Genomic DNA, 23,073 nt, shown 5'->3' with positions numbered 1-23,073 from the left:
ATTGCTCTTGGTAATTTCCATCAGGTCAAGTAGAGATGAGTAGTACAGCAATGCGCATTTCTTGACCTGCTGCTATTTTGATTTGGTGGGGGGTGGATTTGGAGCCCTGCAAAATACAGTCCCCCATTCTCATGATCAGTGGGGGTCCCAGTGGCAGGACCCACCAATCTAATAGTTATCTGCTATCCTATGGATAGGGTTGTACTAAGACAGAACATGATGTTCCTGGAATGCTTTGGAATAGACTTAAAAAAGACACAACTCAGTGGCACAAAATCGGTGTCAACAGTGAAAATGATGAACTTATTGTAAATATCTTTATTAATGCAAAGTATATACAAAAAAGGCTGCACAAACTCACACTTAATAATAAAGATTACACCTGCGAAAGTATAAGCTCATATGAGCCGCCAAGTATGGTATAATAAATAGCATCCAATGGCTATAATGTTTAACGAGGGCTATAAAACATTCTACAAGTATTTATTAAGCAATCATAAATGTAAATGAAGAAAGCTACACAATATACCAACCAGGGTGAGACATGGTCACCTGAGAAAAATAACAACCACCACCTCTGTAACCTGAAGCATGTTTTGCTGTCCACTTTCTCGAGGGCTACTGACTTGAAGATTCCTAATGTGCACCAGTGGGACGTCATCCAAAATGTTGTAACCAATCACATTCAAACTACACCAGAAACCTCCCTATTCAACTTAGGCCATAGACACACAGCTGTGGTTCACCCGATTAAAATGCTCTTTTTCTTTTGTTGATTTAAGGCACCGTTCCCATTCAAGCAAGGGCGTCATCATCGCTCTTATTACAAGTTCTGCTCCTTTCCATGTACAGCCCCTCCTTTTATTTATGGGCCAGGCAGTGGTGACGTAATCTCACCTGGCCCTGTGTTCTTGCACATGCGCCATTGGTTCACATATCGGCTCATGCCCAATTCAGCTGTTACGGATCAGCGAGAGTGGTCCTGCTTTGCCAACCAACTGGTTTGTGTTCGGGTTAACCTTAATGGCGTTATCCTGGCACTTCCTTGGTATTCAAGAGATTAGGATGTGGAAAACATACCAAAGCCACAGGTATGTGTAAACAGGCACTTAGGTTTTTTGTAACTTGGAGTCCAGGCTGTAAAGAAACACCAGACACAGGTAAAAGCTTGCAGGCCGGTTAGTGAGCAGACTCTGGAAAGGAAACAGGCTGGATAGTGGGCAGGAATAAGGACAATACAGACAAACTAGGTAAGCAGAACTTGACATTGAAAACAAAATATTGGAGGGGGGGGGGGGGGCAGGTAAATACTGGAGAACACACCAGAGCGAAGGTGGGAGATAATGAATGACTCGCCAAGGGATCAAGCAAGGCATAGTCTGAATACAGTCCAAGGGCAGGCTGGGTAGATGTGTATTCCTGATAGCAAATCCAAGGTCAGGGCAGGCGGCAAGGAGCAGAATCAGTAGCCAAATGAGAGATCACATCTTCGCTGGAAACTAGAAAACCCAAAGCTCAGGCACCGTCCCCCTGGGGAGGCTGGCTTCCATACCAAGGGAAACTCCGCCAAGGGAAAGATTTGCAGATATGCTATTATGCGCACTAGTCCTAAGGGAACAGAGACTGGAGCAATTGAGAGTTCGCTGGGCATCATGGTAAGTAGCAGGGCAGCAGTGGGCGACAGGCCTGGTTCATGGCAGGGCTGACAAGAAGGGTACTGGCTGTGCATTGATGACTTATAGGCTTTGTACACCTTCTGAGGCAATTTTTGTTTATGATGGCATTTTACTCAGTTTTGGCTAAAATCATATTTTCAGTTGGCCTTTATTAAAACTATTGAGCTGTTCTGTCACAAAGGGTTAACTGTTTTACTAACTGTGTGACTGGTACTTTCACTTTCACAAGGTGTGAGGGGAAAATTCACAGGCCAGTACAGCATCTCAGCTGTGTACAAGGATTCCATATTTTAAGACCAATTGAAAAAATATTTTTTAGCTCAATTATGACCACCCTGTCATCCATCAGCAGTGGCCGTGCTTGCACATTATAGGAAAAGCACCAGCCTCTCTGGTGGCCAGGACTGCGGGAATGTGCATAAGCCTTTTCCTATAGTGTGCAAGCACGGCCACAGCTGCTGGATTGCAGGGTAGTCATAATTCCTGAAAATGAGCAGCGTATAATGTGATGGAAAAATGAATCCAGCCAGCAAAGGAGGCAATATGGTCAATCACAATACATTAGTAAGTGCCTTGTATTCACTATGTCTACACGATAAATGCCATTTGCTGAAGTGAGAACAGAGCTTCAGATCAACAAAAGGAAACATTGTTTTAATCGAGTGAACCACAGCTATGTGTCTATGGCCTTAGATGGATAGGGAGTTTGCTGCTGACAGATACCCTTTACAAAAAAAACTTTAAGGGGTGGTATGGCATTGAGAGAAACCTAGATGCTTTCTTCGATTATCAATTATTTCACTCAGATGGCTGTATCCGGTTTTACCACCTCAGCCACATTCACTTGAATGAGCTTGAGAGACAATACCAGACACCACCCAATTACTACAGTGCTGCTGTTTGTGAAAGAAAGCCATGTTTTTATGAAATATCATAAATCGCCTTTATTTTAATACCCAGTGCATAACTTTTTGCAGCAGTAAAATAGAATATTTTTAGCAAACCAAAATCATTTCTATGACTGCACAGGTGAAGTCAACATGAGTAAATTCAGCTAAACATCTATTATCTACTTTATGTCTTACAGATTGTCTTCATGACGTTGACTTTGTTCCCCATCCGTCTGTTTTTTGCGGCATTCATGATGCTTCTGGCCTGGCCATTTGCCTTTGTTGCTGCTATGGGCCGTACGGGGAAAGAGCTTGAACAACCTATGTCCTGGTGGGCAAAGTGAGTTTTCTTCAATGATCCCGTTACTGTAAAAATTATTAACATTTGTGTAAATGTCTGAACACTGGAGCTGACCGGAATATACAGACTTCCACGGATGCATTTCCTGTGCAGTTTGGGTTATTTCACTGTAGAAAAGTGAGCACCATGCGCATTCTGTGGATTATGTGTGAGGTTTCACCCAAAAGAGAAATGTTCTGGTTTATATGGATTCAACAGTATTCACATAATAGAAATAAGTTACAGCCAAAGTAAAGCTGGCAGCATCTAATGGGTTAACTATGTAAAAAAGATGCTAGTTAACATACAATATAAATCCTTTAATAATAGTCCAAAAACTTGTAAAACTCATAAGTCCAGGATCAGAAGAGATGCACTGCAGCGATATAAACGGAGACCGCCATGGTCGCAGTGGTATGGGAGGGGATTTTCTGAGACCCAAAGTGGATAATCTAATCTAGAAAGTTTGAAAACCTGCACCTTTTTCCAGAACTGAACTACAGTGTAATATGGAATTTACTAGTGATAAATATAAAAGCATAGTACGAGTTTTAGGGGGTCATTTATTATACTGAAATACGCCTTTTATTAGGCGTATTTCAGGCGCATCTTTGACTTCGTCCCACTTGTGCCAGGTCTAAAATTGTGGGAGTGGAAGGGTCTCAAGTCATCATTTTCTAGGCCTGTTTTAGGCGTAGAAAATGGTCTAAATGTAAGACGGCTCGGAATCTGTCTTACATTTAGACTGGTGCTGGATGCGCGGAGGGTATGGAGAGGCCTGCGCCTCTTCATAACTTCGGCAGATCCACCGCCAGCTATGGGCCTTTATTAAGACCAGCGTCTAAAATGCCGGTCATAATAAATGTGCCCCTTCATTTTTATTTTGAGCTTTCTATCCTTAATAGTGAATGTCATTTACATTTCAGAGTTTTAGATAATCCATCCATTTTGTGTCCTTGTGACTGAGTTTCGGAAGGCGTTTAGAAAGGCACATCCATATGATACAGTACATATTACACTTTGCAGTAGATTTTCTTCCACTCTTCTCCCTCTCGGTAATGGTTACTCATTCATAGCCGTGATACGTGACTCTACACGCCCGATGCTTTGGCAGATCTAGTTTGCTGAGTTGGCTGATCGCTATATACAAGCTCTGTGGCCTCAAAGAGAAAAAAGGAAAGCTCATGTTTCTCTTTACAGCGTGGCTTTGAGATGGCAAATGCTCCTTTCTCAGATTAACACCCCCCCCCCATAGGTGTCTGTTTTCTTTTTTTTTTTTCATGCCAATGTACCTCTGATTGCTGCACATAAGTCCAGATCACGTCTTTTTTTTTTTTTCCCCTGCTGCCCCCTGTTCTCCCACTGAAAGCTAGGCAGAAATACACAGTCAGGACTGCTGTGCTGCGCTAACATAACGGAGAGGACTCATACGCATGCATGGCAGTCCTGACAGTGTATTTCAGCACAACTTTTAAATGCTGACAGCGGTGTAACGGGGGAAAGTAGGAAAATAAAAAAAAATTGTGATCTGGATCATGTATTACTGCAGATAATTGTCCAAGATCCTGTTGAGAGATTTCCTTTAAAGGGCTGTGCACAGAAATATTCTACATTTTTTAAACCAGTGAGGTCCGAATACTTTTGTAACATTTATTATAGCCATAAAGTATAGTTATTCAATAAAATGTTTAGCGCCACCTGCTGTTTGCCCTTTTTCCTTTTTTCTCCATCCACTTCACTGAGCTGGTCGAACGTGCTCAGTTTAAATCTTTAACTGCCACCAGTCATATCTTCTGTAAGAACCTGTGACAGTTACAGGGAAAGAACTACACTAGAAAGGACACACCTCTGAGAAAGGACATGTCCCCTGAGCTGTCAGCCTGAAATAAGTCTAGCAGAGTAGCTGGAGTAATGAATGGGCAGACATCTGGATTCATAGAAGCTCCTTTTACATGGATAGATCATTCAGATAATTGCCAGGAATAAACCACCTGTGCTCGATAATTGCTTGACTGTCTGTGTGGAGATAAGTAATCAATACATCGATCACTTGTCCATAGGAAATCAAATTTTCTATGGGCAGTAGGTCACAGCACAATCTACTGTACAAAAACGATGAGTTTATGTGTTGGGTGAAAGACACGATCACCCGATGAAGGAGCGTCTGCTCTTTTATTAGGTGATTGCCGTCACTTTGTACGCAGGCTAATTATCGGGAACGAGCATCTCTACAAACGCTTAACATTGATAATCAGCCTAGCTTTCAGGTGACCATACGTATTCTAGTGTACTTGGCTGACAGCTGTTTCTCCTGGCCCCTCCATGCACACAGAGGAACAAACACAATCGGGCATGTTGCATTTCAATATTCCCAATCCTTTTCCCCCCAACATACGTCTAATGAGCGTGCAAATTAGATGGTCAGTTGGTTCAACTGAAATCAGCAACCATAGTCTGGCGGGTATGACGAATCCTAGTGTCATTTTTAATGTAGTCTTGATTAACAAGCCAATAAAATCAGAATGAAAAAAGCTAGAAGTCTCTCACAAAAAGGAGAGTGTTTGAAATGGTGAAACAGGGCATGTATGTGTAGGGGAACAGAAGTTAAATGACAATTGGTTATTCATGTAATTTTTTTAAGCCAAGTAATGGTCATTACTTCCTCATAACTACAGTCGTGGCCAAAAGTTTTGAGAATGACACAAATATTAGTTTTCACAAAGTTTTCTGCTAAACTGCTTTTAGATCTTTGTTTCAGTTGTTTCTGTGATGTAGTGAAATATAATTACACGCGCTTCATACGTTTCAAAGGGTTTTATCGACAATTGCATGACATTTATGCAAAGAGTCAGTATTTGCAGTGTTGGCCCTTCTTTTCAGGACCTCTGCAATTCGACTGGGCATGCTCTCAATCAACTTCTGGGCCAATTCCTGACTGATAGCAACCCATTCTTTCATAATCACTTCTTGGAGTTTGTCAGAATTAGTGGGTTTTTGTTTGTCCACCCGTCTCTTGAGGATTGACCACAAGTTCTCAATGGGATTAAGATCTGGGGAGTTTCCAGGCCATGGACCCAAAATGTCAACGTTTTGGTCTCCGAGCCACTTGGTTATCACTTCTGCCTTATGGCACAGTGCTCCATCATGCTGGAAAATGCATTGTTCTTCCCCAAACTGTTGTTGGATTGTTGGAAGAAGTTGCTGTTGGAGGGTGTTTTTGTACCATTCTTTATTCATGGCTGTGTTTTTGGGCAAAATTGTGAGTGAGCCCACTCCCTTGGATGAGAAGCAATCCCACACATGAATGGTCTCAGGATGCTTTACTGTTGGCGTGACACAGGACTGATGGTAGCGCTCACCTTTTCTTCTCCGGACAAACCTTTTTCCCGATGCCCCAAACAATCGGAAAGAGGCTTCATCGGAGAATATGACTTTGCCCCAGTCCTCAGCAGTCCATTCACCATATTTTCTGCAGAAGATCAATCTGTCCCTGATGTTTTTTTGGGAGAGAAGTGGCTTCTTTGCTGCCCTTGACACCAGGCCATCTTCCAAAAGCCTTTGCCTCACTGTGCGTACAGATGCGCTCACACCTGCCTGCTGCCATTCCTGAGCAAGCTCTGCACTGGTGGCACTCCGATCCCGCAGCTGAATCCTCTTTAGGAGACGATCCTCGCGCTTGCTGGACTGTCTTGGATGCCCTGAAGCCTTCTTAACAAGAATTGAACCTCTTTCCTTGAAGTTCTTGATGATCCTATAAATTGTTGATTGAGGTGCAATCTTGGTAGCCACAATATCCTTGCCTGTGAAGCCATTTTTATGCAACGCAATGATGGCTGCACACGTTTCTTTGCAGGTCACCATGGTTAACAATGGAAGAACAATGATTTCAAGCATCACCCTCCTTTTAACAGGTCAAGTCTGCCATTTTAACCCAATCGGCCTGACATAATCAGGGCCGTCTTTAATATTGATTGGACCCTGGGCAAAAATTTACTTGGGCCCCCTGGATCCCGCCTTCCCACACCTTAGCAGGCAATCACGCCCTCCACCACAACACACACACACAAAAGATCCACACATCTGGTAGAGTACAGTGAATGACTGTAAATACTTCCAGTTCTGAAGACTCCAGCGGCTCAGGATCAGTGTTCTAGGCAGCTGGGCTCAGGCTGGAAGTGGGCACCGCTCTGCAGGAAGGAGACCAGGGCTCAGCTTACCCTAGTGTTACATTGCACCCCAGCACCCCACAGTATGCAGTATAGCACCCTATAGTATACAGCACCACACAGTATACAGTATAGCACCCCACACTATACAGTACCCCACAGTATGTAGTAGAGCAGTATAGCAGCCAACAGTATACAGCACCCCAAACTATACACGATACAGCCCCCCACACTATACAGTACAGCAGCATAGCAGTCCACACTATACCGCACCCACAGTATACAGACCCCCACAGTATACAGTACAGCAGTATAGCACTCCAGACTATACAGCCCCCCCCCCCCACACTATACAGGCCCCCCCACACAGTATACAGGCCCCCCCCACACAGTATACAGGCCCCCCCACACAGTATACAGCCCCCCACACAGTATACAGCCCCCCACACAGTATACAGCCCCCCACACAGTATACAGCCCCCCACACAGTATACAGCCCCCCACACAGTTTACAGCGCCCCACACAGTATACAGGCCCCCCCACACAGTATACAGGCCCACCACACAGTATACAGCCCCCCCACACAGTATACAGCCCACCCCACAGTTTACAGGCCCCCACACAGTATACAGCCCCCACAGTATACAGGCCCCCACACAGTATACAGCTCCCCGCTATACAGTAGTTTACTGTATATTAACATAACAGCCCCTGTCACCTTTTTTTGATGTAATCTTCACACAAAAAAGTTCCACAGTTAACTTCTGCAACACTCCTGCTAGGACCTGTGATGACCTCGTAGCCATGTGACCAGTAATTGCTAGGTTACTGGTCAAATGGTGATGATGTCTTCTAAGGTCCTAGATCACAACGTTAAAGTACACAGACAGCTTGACACCCGGGGCAGTAGCTAGCAGGGCTCAAGAGGCAGCTGCCCCTTTTGCCCCTTGGTAAAGACGGCCCTGGATATAATGATCTCCAGCCTTGTGCTCGTCAACATTCTCACCTGAGTTAACAAGATGATTACTGAAATGATCTCAGCAGGTCCTTTAATGACAGCAAGGAAATGCAGTGAAAAGTTTTTTTTGGGGGATTTAAGTTAATTTTCATGGCAAAGAAGGACTATGCAATTCATCTGATCACTCTTCATAACATTCTGGAGTATATGCAAATTGCTATTATAAAAACTTAAGCAGCAACTTTTCCAATATTTATGTAATTCTCAAAACTTTTGGCCATGACTGTAGATGTCAGCTGTGATGTGGCTGCATTGTACAGAGACCTCCTGAAGTAGCTGTATGATTAATGTGTACAGAAGAATGCTCAGCACGGGGCAAACTAAATCAGATTGTGAAAAACAAACTTCCAGGATTATACTGTACTATTTATTGTGCAGGTTCTTTCCATGGAACAATTGGACAGTGGAACAGAGCTAACAATTGCTAGACACGTTAGTTAGACCCCTTGAATGAAAATCAAAAGAAGACCAGGGGAGCAGCATAAAATGTACACTGTATGGATAAAAGTATTGGGACCCAAATCTTAATAAATTAATTCAGATGTTTCATTCGGTCCATTGCCACAGGTGTATAAAATCCAGCCCCTAGCCTTGCAGACTGCCTTTACAAACATTTGTGAAAGAATGGGTCATTCTAAAGAGTACACTTAATTCGAACGTGGTATTGTAATAGTATGCCACCGTTGCAATAATTCAGTTTGTAGCCCATAGTGCATAAAAGTCCACAATGCTCTGCTGACTCAATGACTGCAGCATGCCAAACCTTCTTTCGCTTGAACATCAGTACAAACTTGTGCATCGGGAGCTTCATGGCATGGATTTCCATGGCCAAGCAGCTGCATGCAAGCCTTATGTTACCAAGCACAATGCCAAATATCGGAGTGGTTCAAAACAGGCCACCATTGGATTCTGGAGCAGTGGAAACATGTTCTGTGGAATGACAAATCACACTTCTCTATCTGACAGTCTAATGAACTAGTCTGGATTTGGCGAATACCAGGAGAACGCTACCTGCTTGACGGCATTGTGCCAACTATAAAGTTTGGTGGATAATGCTATGGGATTGTTTTTGAGTGGTTCCTTAGGCCCATTAGTCCCACTGAAGAAAAATCTTAATGCTTTCACATACAAGACATTTTGGAGAATTGTATGCTTCCCAATTTGTGGGAACAGTTTGTTGTAGTATGACTATGCACAAAGTAAAGTCTATAAAGGCATAGTTGAGCGAGTTTAATGTGGAAAACTTGACCACAAAGAGCCCCAACCTCAACTCCAACACATTTGGTATGAAATAGAACAGAGATTGCTAGTCAGGCCTTCACATCCAACACCAGTGTCTGACCTCACAAATCCTTTTGGATTAAAGGACAAAAAGTTCCACAGACAAATCTTGTCGAAAAAATAAACACCTATAAATTAGGTATAGCCCTATAAAACCAAGAAAATCCATGAAAAAGAACTAAACACCTATATAATTGTTAATTCATGTGTTTATTATACTGACACAATTATCCCCTTCAAGCATTATGATGAGGCATCGCTCAGAATAGACAGTGTGAAAATCCTATTTACCCTAACTGAGATCTATTAGGGTGAACAGGAAAGGGTCCCGTGTATTAGGCCCCTTTAAAAGTAAAAAAAAACAAACACCAATATATAAAAAATTCCTGTACGTTGAACAACGTTACGGAAAAAAAATAAAAAACACACAATTCGGCATTTTTTGTCATCTTGTCCCCCCACAAAATTAAATAACAGTGATCAGGATGGCAGGTTGTTTTTTTTTTTTTTTTTTTTTTTTAGCGCACAGTGATGTTAAACCCCCCAAAAATTCTGTTGTTTTTTTGTTTTGTTTTTAATTTTGCCACACAAAGATTTTTTGTTTGCCGTTTTTCCAATACGAAATATGGTAAATGAAATAAATGGTGGCAATAAAAATGCATCTTGTCCCACAAAAAAAAGCCCTCATATAGCTATGTGAACAGAAAAATAAAAAAGTTATGGTTATTGGAATGTGGGGAGTAAAAATGCAAAAATGAACATAGGTCTTAAGGCAGGCATGTCCAAACTGCGCCCCTCCAGCTGTTGCAAAACTACAACTCCCAGCATGCCCTAATAGCTGTAAGCTACCCAGGCATGCTGGGAGTTATAGTTTTGCAACAGCTGGAGGGCCACAGTTTGGACATGCCTGCCTTAAGGGGTTAAAGAGGGACCATTACAAAATGAGATCAATAGTACATACTGTAGAACTTTATACTGTATGTATTAAATATAAATAAAGTTCAAGCGCCACATAAAAAAACATTGTATCTTAATTGAAGTGCTATATGAGGAAAATGAGTGGCATTGAATATATGAGGTAAAGTACTACTATAATATTTTACTGTGCGACACTCACCATTCTTTGCCGAACTCTCTGCATAAGCGCTGTCAGTCACAGGGAAGGGGGCGTGGTTATCTTGACTTGAAGCAAGGAGGCCGCTGCGCCCTTGACTTCAAGCATGACTAGAGAAGTGCGCCGGCAGGGGATAAAATAATGTTTTCTGAGCTTTAGCCGCATTGACCTTCAGGAAGAAAATTATAGTCAGAAACACTCTGCTAGCTACTGTCAGGTACTTTTGTAGTTGACAGGTTCCCTTTAAGTAAAATACACTATACAAGTTGAACTGGATCATAAAACAGTGAATACAATATTATAAACTAAATATATAAAGTGCAAGTGCCTTGTAATCCTACATACACAGTATCGGCCTGTCAAAGTCATAAAATAAGGCAGTATGGTCCTCCTACGCCTCAACGCATTTGACCATCAGACTTCCCCTTTAAAGGGGTTGTCCAAGTTACATAAAATCTCTGGCATCCCCTGTGTATGTGCAAACCTAATAAGACGTGATATTACCTTTTTTTTTCCACTGTCGCTTCCAGCTCTGCTCTCCAGTCTTCCCAGTCACTGTTGTCGTCTTCCTGACCTCAGCAGTGGCTTCCTGTACATGAAAAGACATTTCTGTTCACGATAGCAAAATATATCCTTTTGTTAATGTGGCTACCCCCTTCATCTCCAGTGACCTATTACATGTACTGGCTACATCCATTGAATGCCTTTATTTATGTTAATGCCTTTATTTAATTTAACTATGTTATATAGATTTGTACCATCGGACATTACTGGTTGGAGTATTGCAAACATTTCCATGCGCAAACCCAGCGTGTTCTACTGGATCCGGCACTCCTAATTCTTCTGAGGGCAAAAGTCCATTTCTGTGTTGTATCATCCTATTGTGCCACATAGGCTACTTTCACACTAGCGTTCAGGGTTCCGCTTGTGAGTTCCGTTTGAAGGCTCTCACAAGCGGCCCCGAACGGATCCTTACGGCCCCAATGCATTCTGAGTGGATGCGGATCCGCTCAGAATGCCTCAGTCTGGCACCGTTTGGCCTCCGTTCCGCTCAGCAAGCGGACACCCGAACGCAGCTTGGTTGCGTTCGGGTGTCCGCCTGGCCATGCGGAGCCAAACGGATCCGTCCAGACTTACATTGTAAGTCAATGGGGACGGATCCGTTTGAAGATGACACAATATGGCTCAATCTTCAAACGGATCCGTCCCCCATTGACTTTCAATGTAAAGTCTGGACGGACCCGTCTGACTAACTTTCACACTTACAATTTTTTCTAAAATATAATGCAGACGAATCCGTTCTGTGCAGACACCAGACGGATCCGCTCCGAACGCAAGTGTGAAAGTAGCCTAATAGGGCAAGTTATACTGTATGGTGTGTGCGATAGGCAAGCGTTGTTATCTGCTGTAATACATCCTGGTCTTCTTATCTACCACCTCTTCTCACGGTGATATACATTGGCTTGCAGCCTTGTACTTGTGGTAATGCTACAGCTTTCTTCTAGGCCATTACCTCTAATTTCTGCAGAATGAATCCTATAAGTAAAGCTGAGTTTTCATGCTGCGATTTCACTTTCAGTCTGATTCATTCTGACCACATCTAAATAAAATCGCAGCAGATAGATTCCCTGAAGCAATCACTTTCAATTGTCTATAACCTTTGGCGCTGTAATGTAATATAATCAGCTTGCAGGATGGATTGGAGATGCCAAGTGCAAAGTCCCAATCTAATTTTCAGCTGCAAAACTCAAAAATGTAGTATGGCTAAAACCTAGAAACTAGGGGCTGAACCCCTTCCAATGTAGATGCACAACAGAATGCAAACGCACTGCCAAGAAATGACCAACTTCACATCATACTGCTGTGTTTTGGGATCACTTTATATTAGCCCTTGCCTCCTGGTCATTGGTAAAGGGCACTGAAAAGCTGTGACGAGAAGAACAAATGCTCCTCTACATGTTTCTTGTAGGCATCACGGGTAGGTTTGGCAATGGTTGCCGATTGTGCCTATATCCAGTTACGGTCCTACCATTTCTCAAACAGGAGCTGCTACAGTTTATCTACAATCTCTTGGTCATCAGTTTACCTTTGGGTTTCTTGTCTGATTATTTTGGGGTTTCTTGTTTTAATTCTTGCCTAAGCAATTATATTTGGTTTTCTAATGTAAGTTTATTCTCCAAGCCCAGCCACGTCCTCTGGATTAATTACAGGCTCCGGCAATGTTTTTACTCTTGTTATCTAGCCAATATGGTGATGCTTACAATGAATTCTACATCCCCACTAAGCCTGGTAACCACGGCTTATATCTACTGCCACATGATGAAAATATTGTTCTATTATTCATTGTCAGGACAAAAATAGCATGAAATGTGTTCTGGAGCTCAGGCTCTCTGTCATACTCCAGGCATGAGCATTATTCATCACGCCTTATCATTGGATACAAATGACATGTCTACACAGTCCTTTCATGTATGCTTTGTGTGTTTTCTGCAGGTTTGTTTGTGATATTTTATTCTTTTTCTGTATTTTTTTTTCTGTCTGGTTTCCTGTAAATTATTTACATAGTCCGTATTTACCCCAAAGTTTTTATTGGTGCTGCATACCCGTACACCACAAATCTATAATAGGACTATGTGAGTTTGACTGTGATGATAATGAGATGACTGCTGAAAAGTGATCTGTACAGGAAGAGTCAGCCTGTTATGAGGCTCAGAGGTCAGTGTGAAAACTGCAAGATTTCGGGATAAAAAACAGATCACCTAAATTCTTTATAAATAAGCCCAAAGGCAGCCTTGACTCTACAAAACTGCTGACATGCCTTTGTTTGGACGCTGCAACGGTCAGTCCAGACAGAGTTGTGGAGCAGTTCACAGCAGAGAATGCCTTCAGGGCACGTGTGGAAATGGTGCATGGAGGGTTAAAATCTCTTGTCCAGGCAGGTGAGCTATCCACTGCCCCTACCTAAGGCCGCCTGCACATGACTGTATCCATTTTTGCAGTCCGCAAATCACGGATACTGGCCATGGGCATCCCACATTTCCCCCTCCTCCGGTTCCCACAGTATGTTTCAAGTGCCTATTCTTGTCCGTAAAATGTGTTCCCTTTTTTTTGCAGAGCCATGGAAAGAACGTGCAAATGCGGATAGCACGCAAGGTTGCTGTCCGCATCTTTTGTGGCCCCATTGAAATCAATGGGTCCACATCCCATCCATATCGGATGCAGACCAAAACTATGGTTGTGTGCATGCGGCTTAACACTGTCAGCAGTTTTGCAATCTCAGAACTGCTGACTAACTCCCTTGTAACATAAAACTTCATTAAAATAATAGTTAAAATTTAAAGCTGAATAAAGTAATCCCTATTTCTAGGGGATGGCTACTTGTAATGAGTATATTTATTTAATATGCTTCAGTTTCTTGGCCTGAGCTGTTACTGTAATTTTCTGGAAAAAGCTTGAGCGGATTATTTCAGGCAAGATGTTGATTTTCATCCTCACTGTACTGCCAGGCCAGTTGCTTAGCATTGGCCAGAGCATCTTAGGATGAATGAATATATAATGTTCTTAAAGGGAACTTGTACATGTAAATGCAGTGCAATTTGCAGGCATCACGTTATAGGGCCGAAAGCTGAGCAGATTGATATATAGGTAGTTTTATGGGAAAGGATTGAGTAAAACATGTACCGTATTTATCGGCGTATAACACGCACTTTTTCCCCCTGAAAATAGGGGGCAAATGATGTATGCGTGTTATACGCCGATATAATGTTAAGAAGCCATGTTTTTACATACCGGAGGTATAACATTAAGATGGCGCAGTGCCTGCCGCAGCTCCCTCCTCATGCGCCGCCTGTCCCAGCTCCCTCTGTTATGCGGCGCCTGCCCCAGCTCACTCTGTCATGCGCCGCCTGCCTGTTCATTCATAAAGTGAGATAAGCAGGCAGGCGGCGCATGAGGAGGGAGCTGAGACAGGCGGCGCATGACCGAGGGAGATGCCGGTCTGCGCCGTCTTAATGTTATACCTCCGGTACTACAGTAAGTACCGTACAGCGCGTCTACAATTAGATATAGAGATCAGATTGAATGTTTAACAGTTGCGGGGCCCAATGTATTAGAGTAGAGTCACTGCACCGGGCCCCGCCATGAGTGTCCCCGCCTCCTCTCTCCACACTGATCCATCTGATGGGGGATCTGTAGATGACACTTATGGGGATCTGTGGATGACATAAGTGTCATCCACAGAGCACCATAAGTGTCATCCTTTTACATTATTTACCTTATAAGTGGTAATAATATTAATAAAAAAAAGTTCTGAGCTACCCTTATTTTGCTTCAAAGTTCTTTATTTGAAATTTACATTTTTTTCCTGAAATTTCCCTCTTAAAATGAAGGTGCGTGTTATACGCCTGTGCGTGTTATACGCCGATAAATACGGTAATTTACTCCTTTAAATCTCTGCTGTATCTATGCTTAGAAGTCTTGTGGGTGATCATTTTCAGTAATTGACAGTTAACTCATGAATAAGAATAGAAAGTTAGCTGTCCGACAGTAAGGGTCCATTCACACGTCTGCAAAATGGGTCCGCATCCGTTCCGCAATTTTACGGAACAGGTGCAGACCCATTCATTTTTAATGGGGCCTGAATGTGCTGTCCGCATTTGCGGATCCGCACTTCCGCATCCGTGCTTCATTTTCCGCAAAAAAATAGAACATGTTAGGCATGATTAGGCATTTTCTATTATAGTGCGGTCTGCAAATTGCGGAATGCACATTGCCAGTGTTCGTGTTTTGCGGATCCGCAAAACACTTACGGACGTGTGAATGGACCCCAAGTAGAACCAGTGACATGAGTCTTATAGAAAAGACATGTATAATGTTTTTTCTGAATTTTTTCCTATAAAACTACATATCAATCTGCTCCGCTCCTCCTGCTCTATAACATGCTGCCGGCAGCTCAGACACCATGTTCAGTGTGACAGGTTCCCTTTAATGTTAGTTGCTTTAGTACAGTATTTACAGTTTTTTACTTACTGTATATATCACCAGCATATTCTGTAGCAGTTTACAGAAATTATCACTGTACAATCTAAATTCCCTATCATTATGTCTGTGTAGTGTGGGAGGAAACCAGAGTACCTGCATGAAACCCACACAGACACAAGAAGAACATATAAACCCTATGCAGATGTTGTCCTTGGCTGGATCCAAACCTAGGCCCAGCACCGCTAACCACTGAGTGTCTGAGCTGTGATGACACACACGCCATAAATAAGCATTGCACTAATTTGGGAGGAAAACAGACCCTTTTTGTAATCTCCAGTAACCACTTTAAAGGGCGTAGAGCCTTTAACCAGTTATTGATCGCCAATATGCCTTTTTGTGGCAGTCACTAATGGGCCTTAAGGCCCCATGCACACTGCCGTGTTTCACGGCCGTGTGCGGGCCGTGGAACCGCGGCCTGGATCTCTCCTGAGAGCAGGAGCGCACGGCGTCACTGGTTGCTATGACGCCGTGCGCTCCCTGCTGCCGGCACAGTACAGTAATACACTGGTATAGATCATACCAGTGCATTACTGTATTGCGGCGGCAGCAGGGAGCGCACGGCGCCATAGCAACCAGTGACGCCGTGCGCTCCTGCTCTCAGGAGAGATCCAGGCCGCGGTTCCACGGTCCGCACACGGCCGTGAAACACGGCAGTGTGCATGGGGCCTAAGGCTGAGTTCACACGAGCGTGACAGATTTGGTCCGGATGCGTTCAGGGTGCGTTCAGTTAAACTCGCACCATTTTGCAAGCAAGTTCAGTCAGTTTTGGCTGCAATTGCGTTTAGTTGTTCAGTATTTTCCGCGCGGGTGCAATGCGTTTTGATGCATTTTTCACGCGCGTGATAAAAAACTGAATGTTTACAAACAACATCTCCTAGCAACCATCAGTGAAAAACGCATTGCATCCGCACTTGCTTGCAGATGCAATGCGTTATTAACGCAGCCCCATTCACTTCTATGGAGCCAGGGCTGCGTTAAAAACGCAGAATATAGAACATGCTGCGATTTTAAAGCATTGCAGAAGTGATGCATGAAAAAAAATGCTCATGTGCACAGCCCCATTGAAATGAATGGGTCAGGATTCAGTGCGGGTGCAATACGTTCACCTACTGCATTGCACCCGCGCGGAAATCTCGCCCGTGTGAACTCAGCCTTAGGCAGCCTAGTTTAAGCATTGCATGGGTCTCTTGTTCAGAGCAGATGCCATGACATCTAAATAGTTTACAGGAAGGGGGCTCCCTCTGTCGGTCATCTGCACCCTGTGAATGAAATCAGAGGGTGCTGATGTCTTAGCATAGAACCCGGGCCCTAATGAACTTCCCAGGCCTGCCTACAGTGTATTTCCATCAGGCAATGCCAGAGAGATGCATTGCAGTGACAGTATAATACACTGCACTGCATAAACAGTACATTGTATTATAGAAGCAATGAAAAGATTGCATGTTATAGTCCCCTTGTGGTAGTAGTAAGTTGTTAAAAAAAAAAAAAAAAAAAAAAAAAGTTAAACTTTTATTAAATAACAAAAATGCACCATTTTCCACTGATTTTTTTTATTTTATTTTCTATGGAAGAAGTTGCAAAAATAAAATCCCCTCCACATAGTTGACAATGCCAATTCTGTAAAGAACTGCACTACACAGTTATGAAACTTGCCAAAAAAAATGCCAGAATTGCTGGGGGGGTTTGTGTGGCTACATTGATGGAAAAATAAAATAGCTCTTGGAATTCAACAATGAAACAAGTGGAAAAGAAATTGCTTAAGGGGTTTGTGTTGGGTAAATAAAAATTTTAATTTTATGTGTAAATTAAATTGTATGTGACTTTTCTGTTTTTTAATATGTATTAAGCTAATTTCTGTGGTATGGGGCACAAGTGGGCAGAGGAACCAGATTACAGCTTATGGGTAGATCTGCCTCTATGGTTTTAGAATGCTTCTGTTTTCCTTATAAGTGTTGCTGACTGGTAATGCAGCCTGTATCTCCAAGTATAAATTTGGGAGATTTAAAATAAAAGCTATTTCGGGTTAGCTCTCCCTCAGGCAAGAAAAGCACATTACAAATGTTTGGTGTTGTAAACTTGTAATCGGCCATAAAGAAGTTGTCTGAGTAAAAAAAAATGCTGAAAGGCAAGAAAAGTGTTAAAATAACAAATGCACACTCATCGGTCCAAAACCCCTGCTTTAACCTAAAAAACGAATGCTTTACTTATTGGCTCTAAAATAACAAAATAATGCAAACTCACTGGTGAAAAACTCCTTTGCTCCAGCACCGCTTCTTCGACTCTTCACGCTGCTGCAGCCATGATATCATCTTCTTGGCTGCAGTAGTGATGTAAGATATATTGCATGTGAGAGATCTCTGATGCCAGTGATACCAGCAGTCAGATGTGGTTATACAGGCCAAGTTACCACTGCAGCCATATAAACAAAGCAGTTTTGCTGGATTGGAGGGGGATTGAACCAGGGAATATGCATTCATTTGCTATTCTTTTTTTGTTTTATAGGGGTTGTCTCATCTGAGACAATAGGGGCATATTGCCTAAACAGAGCCCTGAAAGTGGTGGAGGGCACACTGCGCATGTGCAGCTGCCCTCTATTCATCTCTATAGGGCCTCCAAAAATAACCGAGCACTGGCTCAGCCATTTCCGTCAGGCCCATAGAAGTGAATGGGAGCGGTGAGTGGTCATTGCATGTGCGCTCCCATTCACTTCTATGGGGAGAGTGCTTGGTGGTAGCCGGACTGTAGTCCTCCGGCCACCATTTTTGCTTGCTCTGTTCTTGATATAGGGAAGGGACTTGCACCTATCAGACAATGGAGGCATTTCCTAGTGATATGCCCCCATTCTCTCAGATGAGCCAACCTCTTTAAAGGGTTGTTTAGGATTTAGATTTTTATTTTTTTAAAGAAACCGCACCACTCTTGTTCACTGGTTGATGGGTTGTTTGTGATGCTGCAACCTAGCTGCATTCAATTGATTGGGGCTGAGCTGCAATACCAGACACAGCCTATGGACGAGTGTGGAGGTGTTTTTGAAAAAAATAAAATAAGACAGTTTTCTCAATCCTAGTCCATTATTTTAGAGAAGAACTCTGGCTGGGTGAAGTTGAAGTCCTTTGGCTAGATCTCACTGGGTAGTGGTGGTTCTGGTGTGGGACCTGAAGGGCTAGCATCATGTATCAATAAGCACTGCTAACACTACACCTCAATGTGGGTGACACATCCAGATCAGCTAGAATTTATTGATGCCTATTAATAGTCTCCTATGTGTATACATCACGGCTAATGCTCTTCCTCAAATTCCTCCCCTGGGTGTAATTTGTTATTTAAGGAGTAGGGCTTCATGAGGTGTAGCACCTGTCCTAGGCAGCCCTGCAAACAAAATCCTTTCTAAAGGAGTCATGAGCATGTACGCACCACTAACAATAGCTATAATAACTAACAATAATTACCATGTAACGCCATCTTGGATAAATAGGCTGCATTGCTTTATCAATCGTAAAATACTAGAGATGAGCAAAGTATTCAAAAATTTGATTTGGCTGCTCATTCTGAGGCTCATTTGCATATATTAAAACATCATTTTTCTCAACAATGTGGACACTGGGACCAACACAGACGCCTTCAGCTGCCAAGTGCACGTGTAACAGGCCAGCCTGTTTCATAGGTACAAATCTTCTGAAAGATGCCCTTTAACACTACAAAATATAGACCAAACCATTAACTTCTAACTGCAGTTTTAGTTTGGTGCAGCATTCTCCTGGGCCCCTTCTGTCTGAGGCCCCAGGGCCCCTCATGAAAGATAACCACACAAGACTAGACATTAGAATTGTTTATTTCATACATATTCATAGTTTCTGTAATAAACCCTGAATTTCCCATGTTAATGTATACCTGGAACTTTTTATATTTCAGGTTTTTGGACATTGCGCTAAAAGTTATAATGCGGACAATGTGGTTTGCTGGTGGCTTTCATTGGGTGACTGTAAAGGGAAGACAAGCCTTGCCTGCAGAAGCTCCGATTCTCACTCTGGCTCCACACTCTTCCTATTTTGATGCCATTCCAGTAACTATGACAATGGCCTCCATTGTCATGAAGGCTGAAAGCAAAGACATTCCTGTTTGGGGAAGTGAGTTACGATTAAGAAACTAAAGTTGAAAAGTGCAAAGAAGTAGAACTTTTGTGTACATGGTATTGGCCCTTCAAACAGCTCCCCTAGGAGGGATCAGGAATACAGGCTATAGGTTTGTTATTGCCTGTATTGATGCACCTTCCCACCACCTGCTCTCTAAACAGAGATCTAAAAATATTGTATATTACCGTATTACCGTGAATTCTGAGATCTGGGAATAAAATAAGCTTGACAGGAGCATACAAGGTTTTTTAAACAATTATATATACAGTACAGACCAAAAGTTTGGACACACCTTCTCATTCAAAGAGTTTTCTTTATTTTCATGACTATGAAAATTGTAGATTCACACTGAAGGCATCAAAACTATGAATTAACACATGTGGAATTATATACATAACAAAAAAGTGTGAAACAACTGAAAATATGTCATATTCTAGGTTTTTCAAAGTAGCCACCTTTTGCTTTGATTACTGCTTTGCACACTTTTGGCATTCTCTTGATGAGCATCAAGAGGTAGTCACCTAAAAATGGTCTTCCAACAGTCTTGAAGGAGTTCCCAGAGATGTTTAGCACTTGTTGGCCCTTTTGCCTCCACTCTGTGGTCCAGCTCACCCCAAACCATCTCGATTGGGTTTAGGTCCGGTGACTGTGGAGGCCAGGTCATCTGGCGCAGCACCCCATCACTCTCCTTCATGGTCAAATAGCCCTTACACAGGCTGGAGGTGTGTTTGGGGTCATTGTCCTGTTGAAAAATAAATGATGGTCCAACTAAATGCAAACCGGATGGAATAGCATGCCGCTGCAAGATGCTGTGGTAGCCATGCTGGTTCAGTATGCCTTCAATTTTGAATAAATCCCCAACAGTGTCACCAGAAAAGTACCCCCACACCATCACACCTCCTCCTCCATGCTTCACGGTGGGAACCAGACATGTAGAGTCCATCCATTCACCTTTTCTGCGTCGCACAAAGACACGGTGGTTGGAACCAAAGATCTCAAATTTGGACTCATCAGACCAAAGCACAGATTTCCACTGGTCTAATGTCCATTCCTTGTGTTCTTTAGCCCAAACAAGTCTCTTCTGCATGTTGCCTGTCCTTAGCAGTGGTTTCCGAACAGATATTCTACCATGAAGGCCTGATTCACACAGTCTCCTCTTAACAGTTGTTCTAGAGATGTGTCTGCTGCTAGAACTCTGTGTGGCATTGACCTGGTCTCTAATCTGAGCTGCTGTTAACCTGCGATTTCTGAGGCTGGTGACTCAGATGAACTTATCCTCCGCGGCAGAGGTGACTCTTGGTCTTCCTTTCCTGGGGCGGTCCGCATGTGAGTCAGTTTCTTTGTAGTGCTTGATGGTTTTTGTGACTGCACTTGGGGACACTTTTAAAGTTTTCCCAATTTTTGGGACTGACTGACCTTCATTTCTTAAAGTAATGATGGCCACTCGTTTTTCTTTACTTAGCTGCTTTTTTCTTGCCATAATACAAATTCTAACAGCCTATTCAGTAGGACTATCAGCTGTGTATCCACCTGACTTCTCCACAACGCAACTAATGGTCCCAACCCCATTTATAAGGCAAGAAATCCCACTTATTAAACCTGACAGGGCACACCTGTGAAGTGAAAACCATTTCAGGTGACTACCTCTTGAAGCTCATCAAGAGAATGCCAAGAGTGTGCAAAGCAGTAATCAAAGCAAAAGGTGGCTACTTTGAAGAACCTAGAATATGACATATTTTCAGTTGTTTCACACTTTTTTGTAATGTATATAATTCCACATGTGTTAATTCATAGTTTTGATGCCTTCAGTGTGAATCTACAATTTTCATAGTCATGAAAATAAAGAAAACTCTTTGAATGAGAAGGTGTGTCCAAACTTTTGGTCTGTACTGTATGTATGTGTGTGTGTGTGTATGTGTGTGTGTGTGTATATATATATATATATATATATATATATATATATATATATATATATATACACACACACACACACACACACACAAGATAACTTACCGGTATTTTACTCTGTATTTTAACAATCACCTTGAACAAATGAGCGAGCTCCCTATCAACTAGTTCCCAACAAGGCATCTGGCCAATGCCCATATGATACAAAGAGAGGTTCTAGTGGCAAGACTCCTGTTGCCTAGATGATGTCCTTAGTGGAGCTAACCTCTTTGTTACATGCCTAGCTGTTTTCTAGCTTCCTAGCCCCTCATAAAGATCTTCAATGTACAGTATGCATGTACAGTTGATTCAGAAACGCGGCCAGGTACTACTAACCAACTACATTACAGGGATTTAAAGGGAAAGAACCACTAAAATAAACCTTGCCACACAACAACTTTGTATATTACAAAATATTAATACTTTAAACCTTTCTACTTTACAACCTAATAAGGTTGGTTAAGTTCATACAGGGCAGATTTGTAACAGATGCTTCTGCATTGGTCCCGTTCATCTAAACCGGGCTTGTAGCAGTATATTGACATGCACTGAACTGATTTGAAGTTGCAGAAACTTCTGTAATAAATCTACAACGTGTGAGAATATAAATGTGGAATCTTAGTTCTTTCTGTAGAAGTAGCCAAAAGTTTGTTATATAAATCATTTGATTAAAGAATTGGGTATTTTTTATATTAAATGTTTAGAGGAAATGTCTTTTTTTTTTTTTTTTTTTTTTTAAGTAAGATACAAATAATATAGGCTACTACTAGAGAGTAGTCAAAGCAGTCCATAACATATCTCTTAACTGTTCCTGTTTCCTGGAACACTTAATTCCCAGGAATTTCCAGTGCTGCCGCTTTGGTCCTCACCGCCGACCACTGAGCGGTCAGCTCACCTTGGTCTGTTAGTCCTCAAACTGGAAACTTGAGTGCAAGAAGATAATCCTGGACCAGAAATAGGCTTGACTTACAGGTTGCAGCAGTGATGCAGTCTTAGGCTAGGGTTACACGGCAACATTTGTTGCACAACATTTCATGCAATGTATTGCAATGGTCTGGCAGTGCATGCTGCGCTGGGACTTGACAGTTGCAGAAAAATCTAAGTCCTAATTTTGTATGGCACATAACCACTGCAGCCAATCATTGGCCTTAGCAATATTGTGCCATATACTGCTGAAGCCATTGATCGGCTGCAGCAGTCCCTTGCTGTAGAAAGCTACTTTACTGCTGCTGCCTGTACAGACCAGATGTGGGGATTGGAACAACAGCACTGAAAACTGTGGGGTATGAAATGGTGAATGCATATTTTTGAATTTTTAGGAACTTTAGGGAAATGTATATATGAGTGGGGAAAACCCTTTATTCATGATAGTCTAGACTATGTAACCCCCTCAAAGAAGATTTTTTAAAATGGTGACAAAATTTGGCAGCAAATTCATGGCCTAAAACACATACATACTGTACCTAA

At 42.5% G+C, this 23,073-nt stretch overlaps 1 protein-coding gene across 3 annotated transcripts in view; it reads left to right on the top strand.

The window, feature by feature from the left end:
- LPCAT1 (lysophosphatidylcholine acyltransferase 1) overlaps nt 1–23,073 on the top strand; it is a 125,854-nt gene that overhangs the window by 66,286 nt on the left and 36,495 nt on the right. For 2 of the 3 annotated variants that reach the window (XM_044293446.1, XM_044293445.1), the window contains exons 2-3: nt 2,764–2,906; nt 19,439–19,653. In XM_044293446.1, the coding sequence (XP_044149381.1) occupies nt 2,773–2,906; nt 19,439–19,653 (349 nt within the window). In that variant the 5' untranslated portion in view covers nt 2,764–2,772. The remainder of the gene's footprint in view (nt 1–2,763; nt 2,907–19,438; nt 19,654–23,073) is intronic. The other variant, XM_044293447.1, reaches the window with a different exon arrangement.

The sequence above is a fragment of the Bufo gargarizans genome, chromosome 5 (genome assembly GCF_014858855.1).
Source record: "Bufo gargarizans isolate SCDJY-AF-19 chromosome 5, ASM1485885v1, whole genome shotgun sequence".
Classification (NCBI taxonomy): domain Eukaryota; kingdom Metazoa; phylum Chordata; class Amphibia; order Anura; family Bufonidae; genus Bufo; species Bufo gargarizans.
The sequence above is the reverse complement of the archived record's forward strand: the minus strand, read 5'-3'. Positions and strand labels throughout refer to the sequence as shown.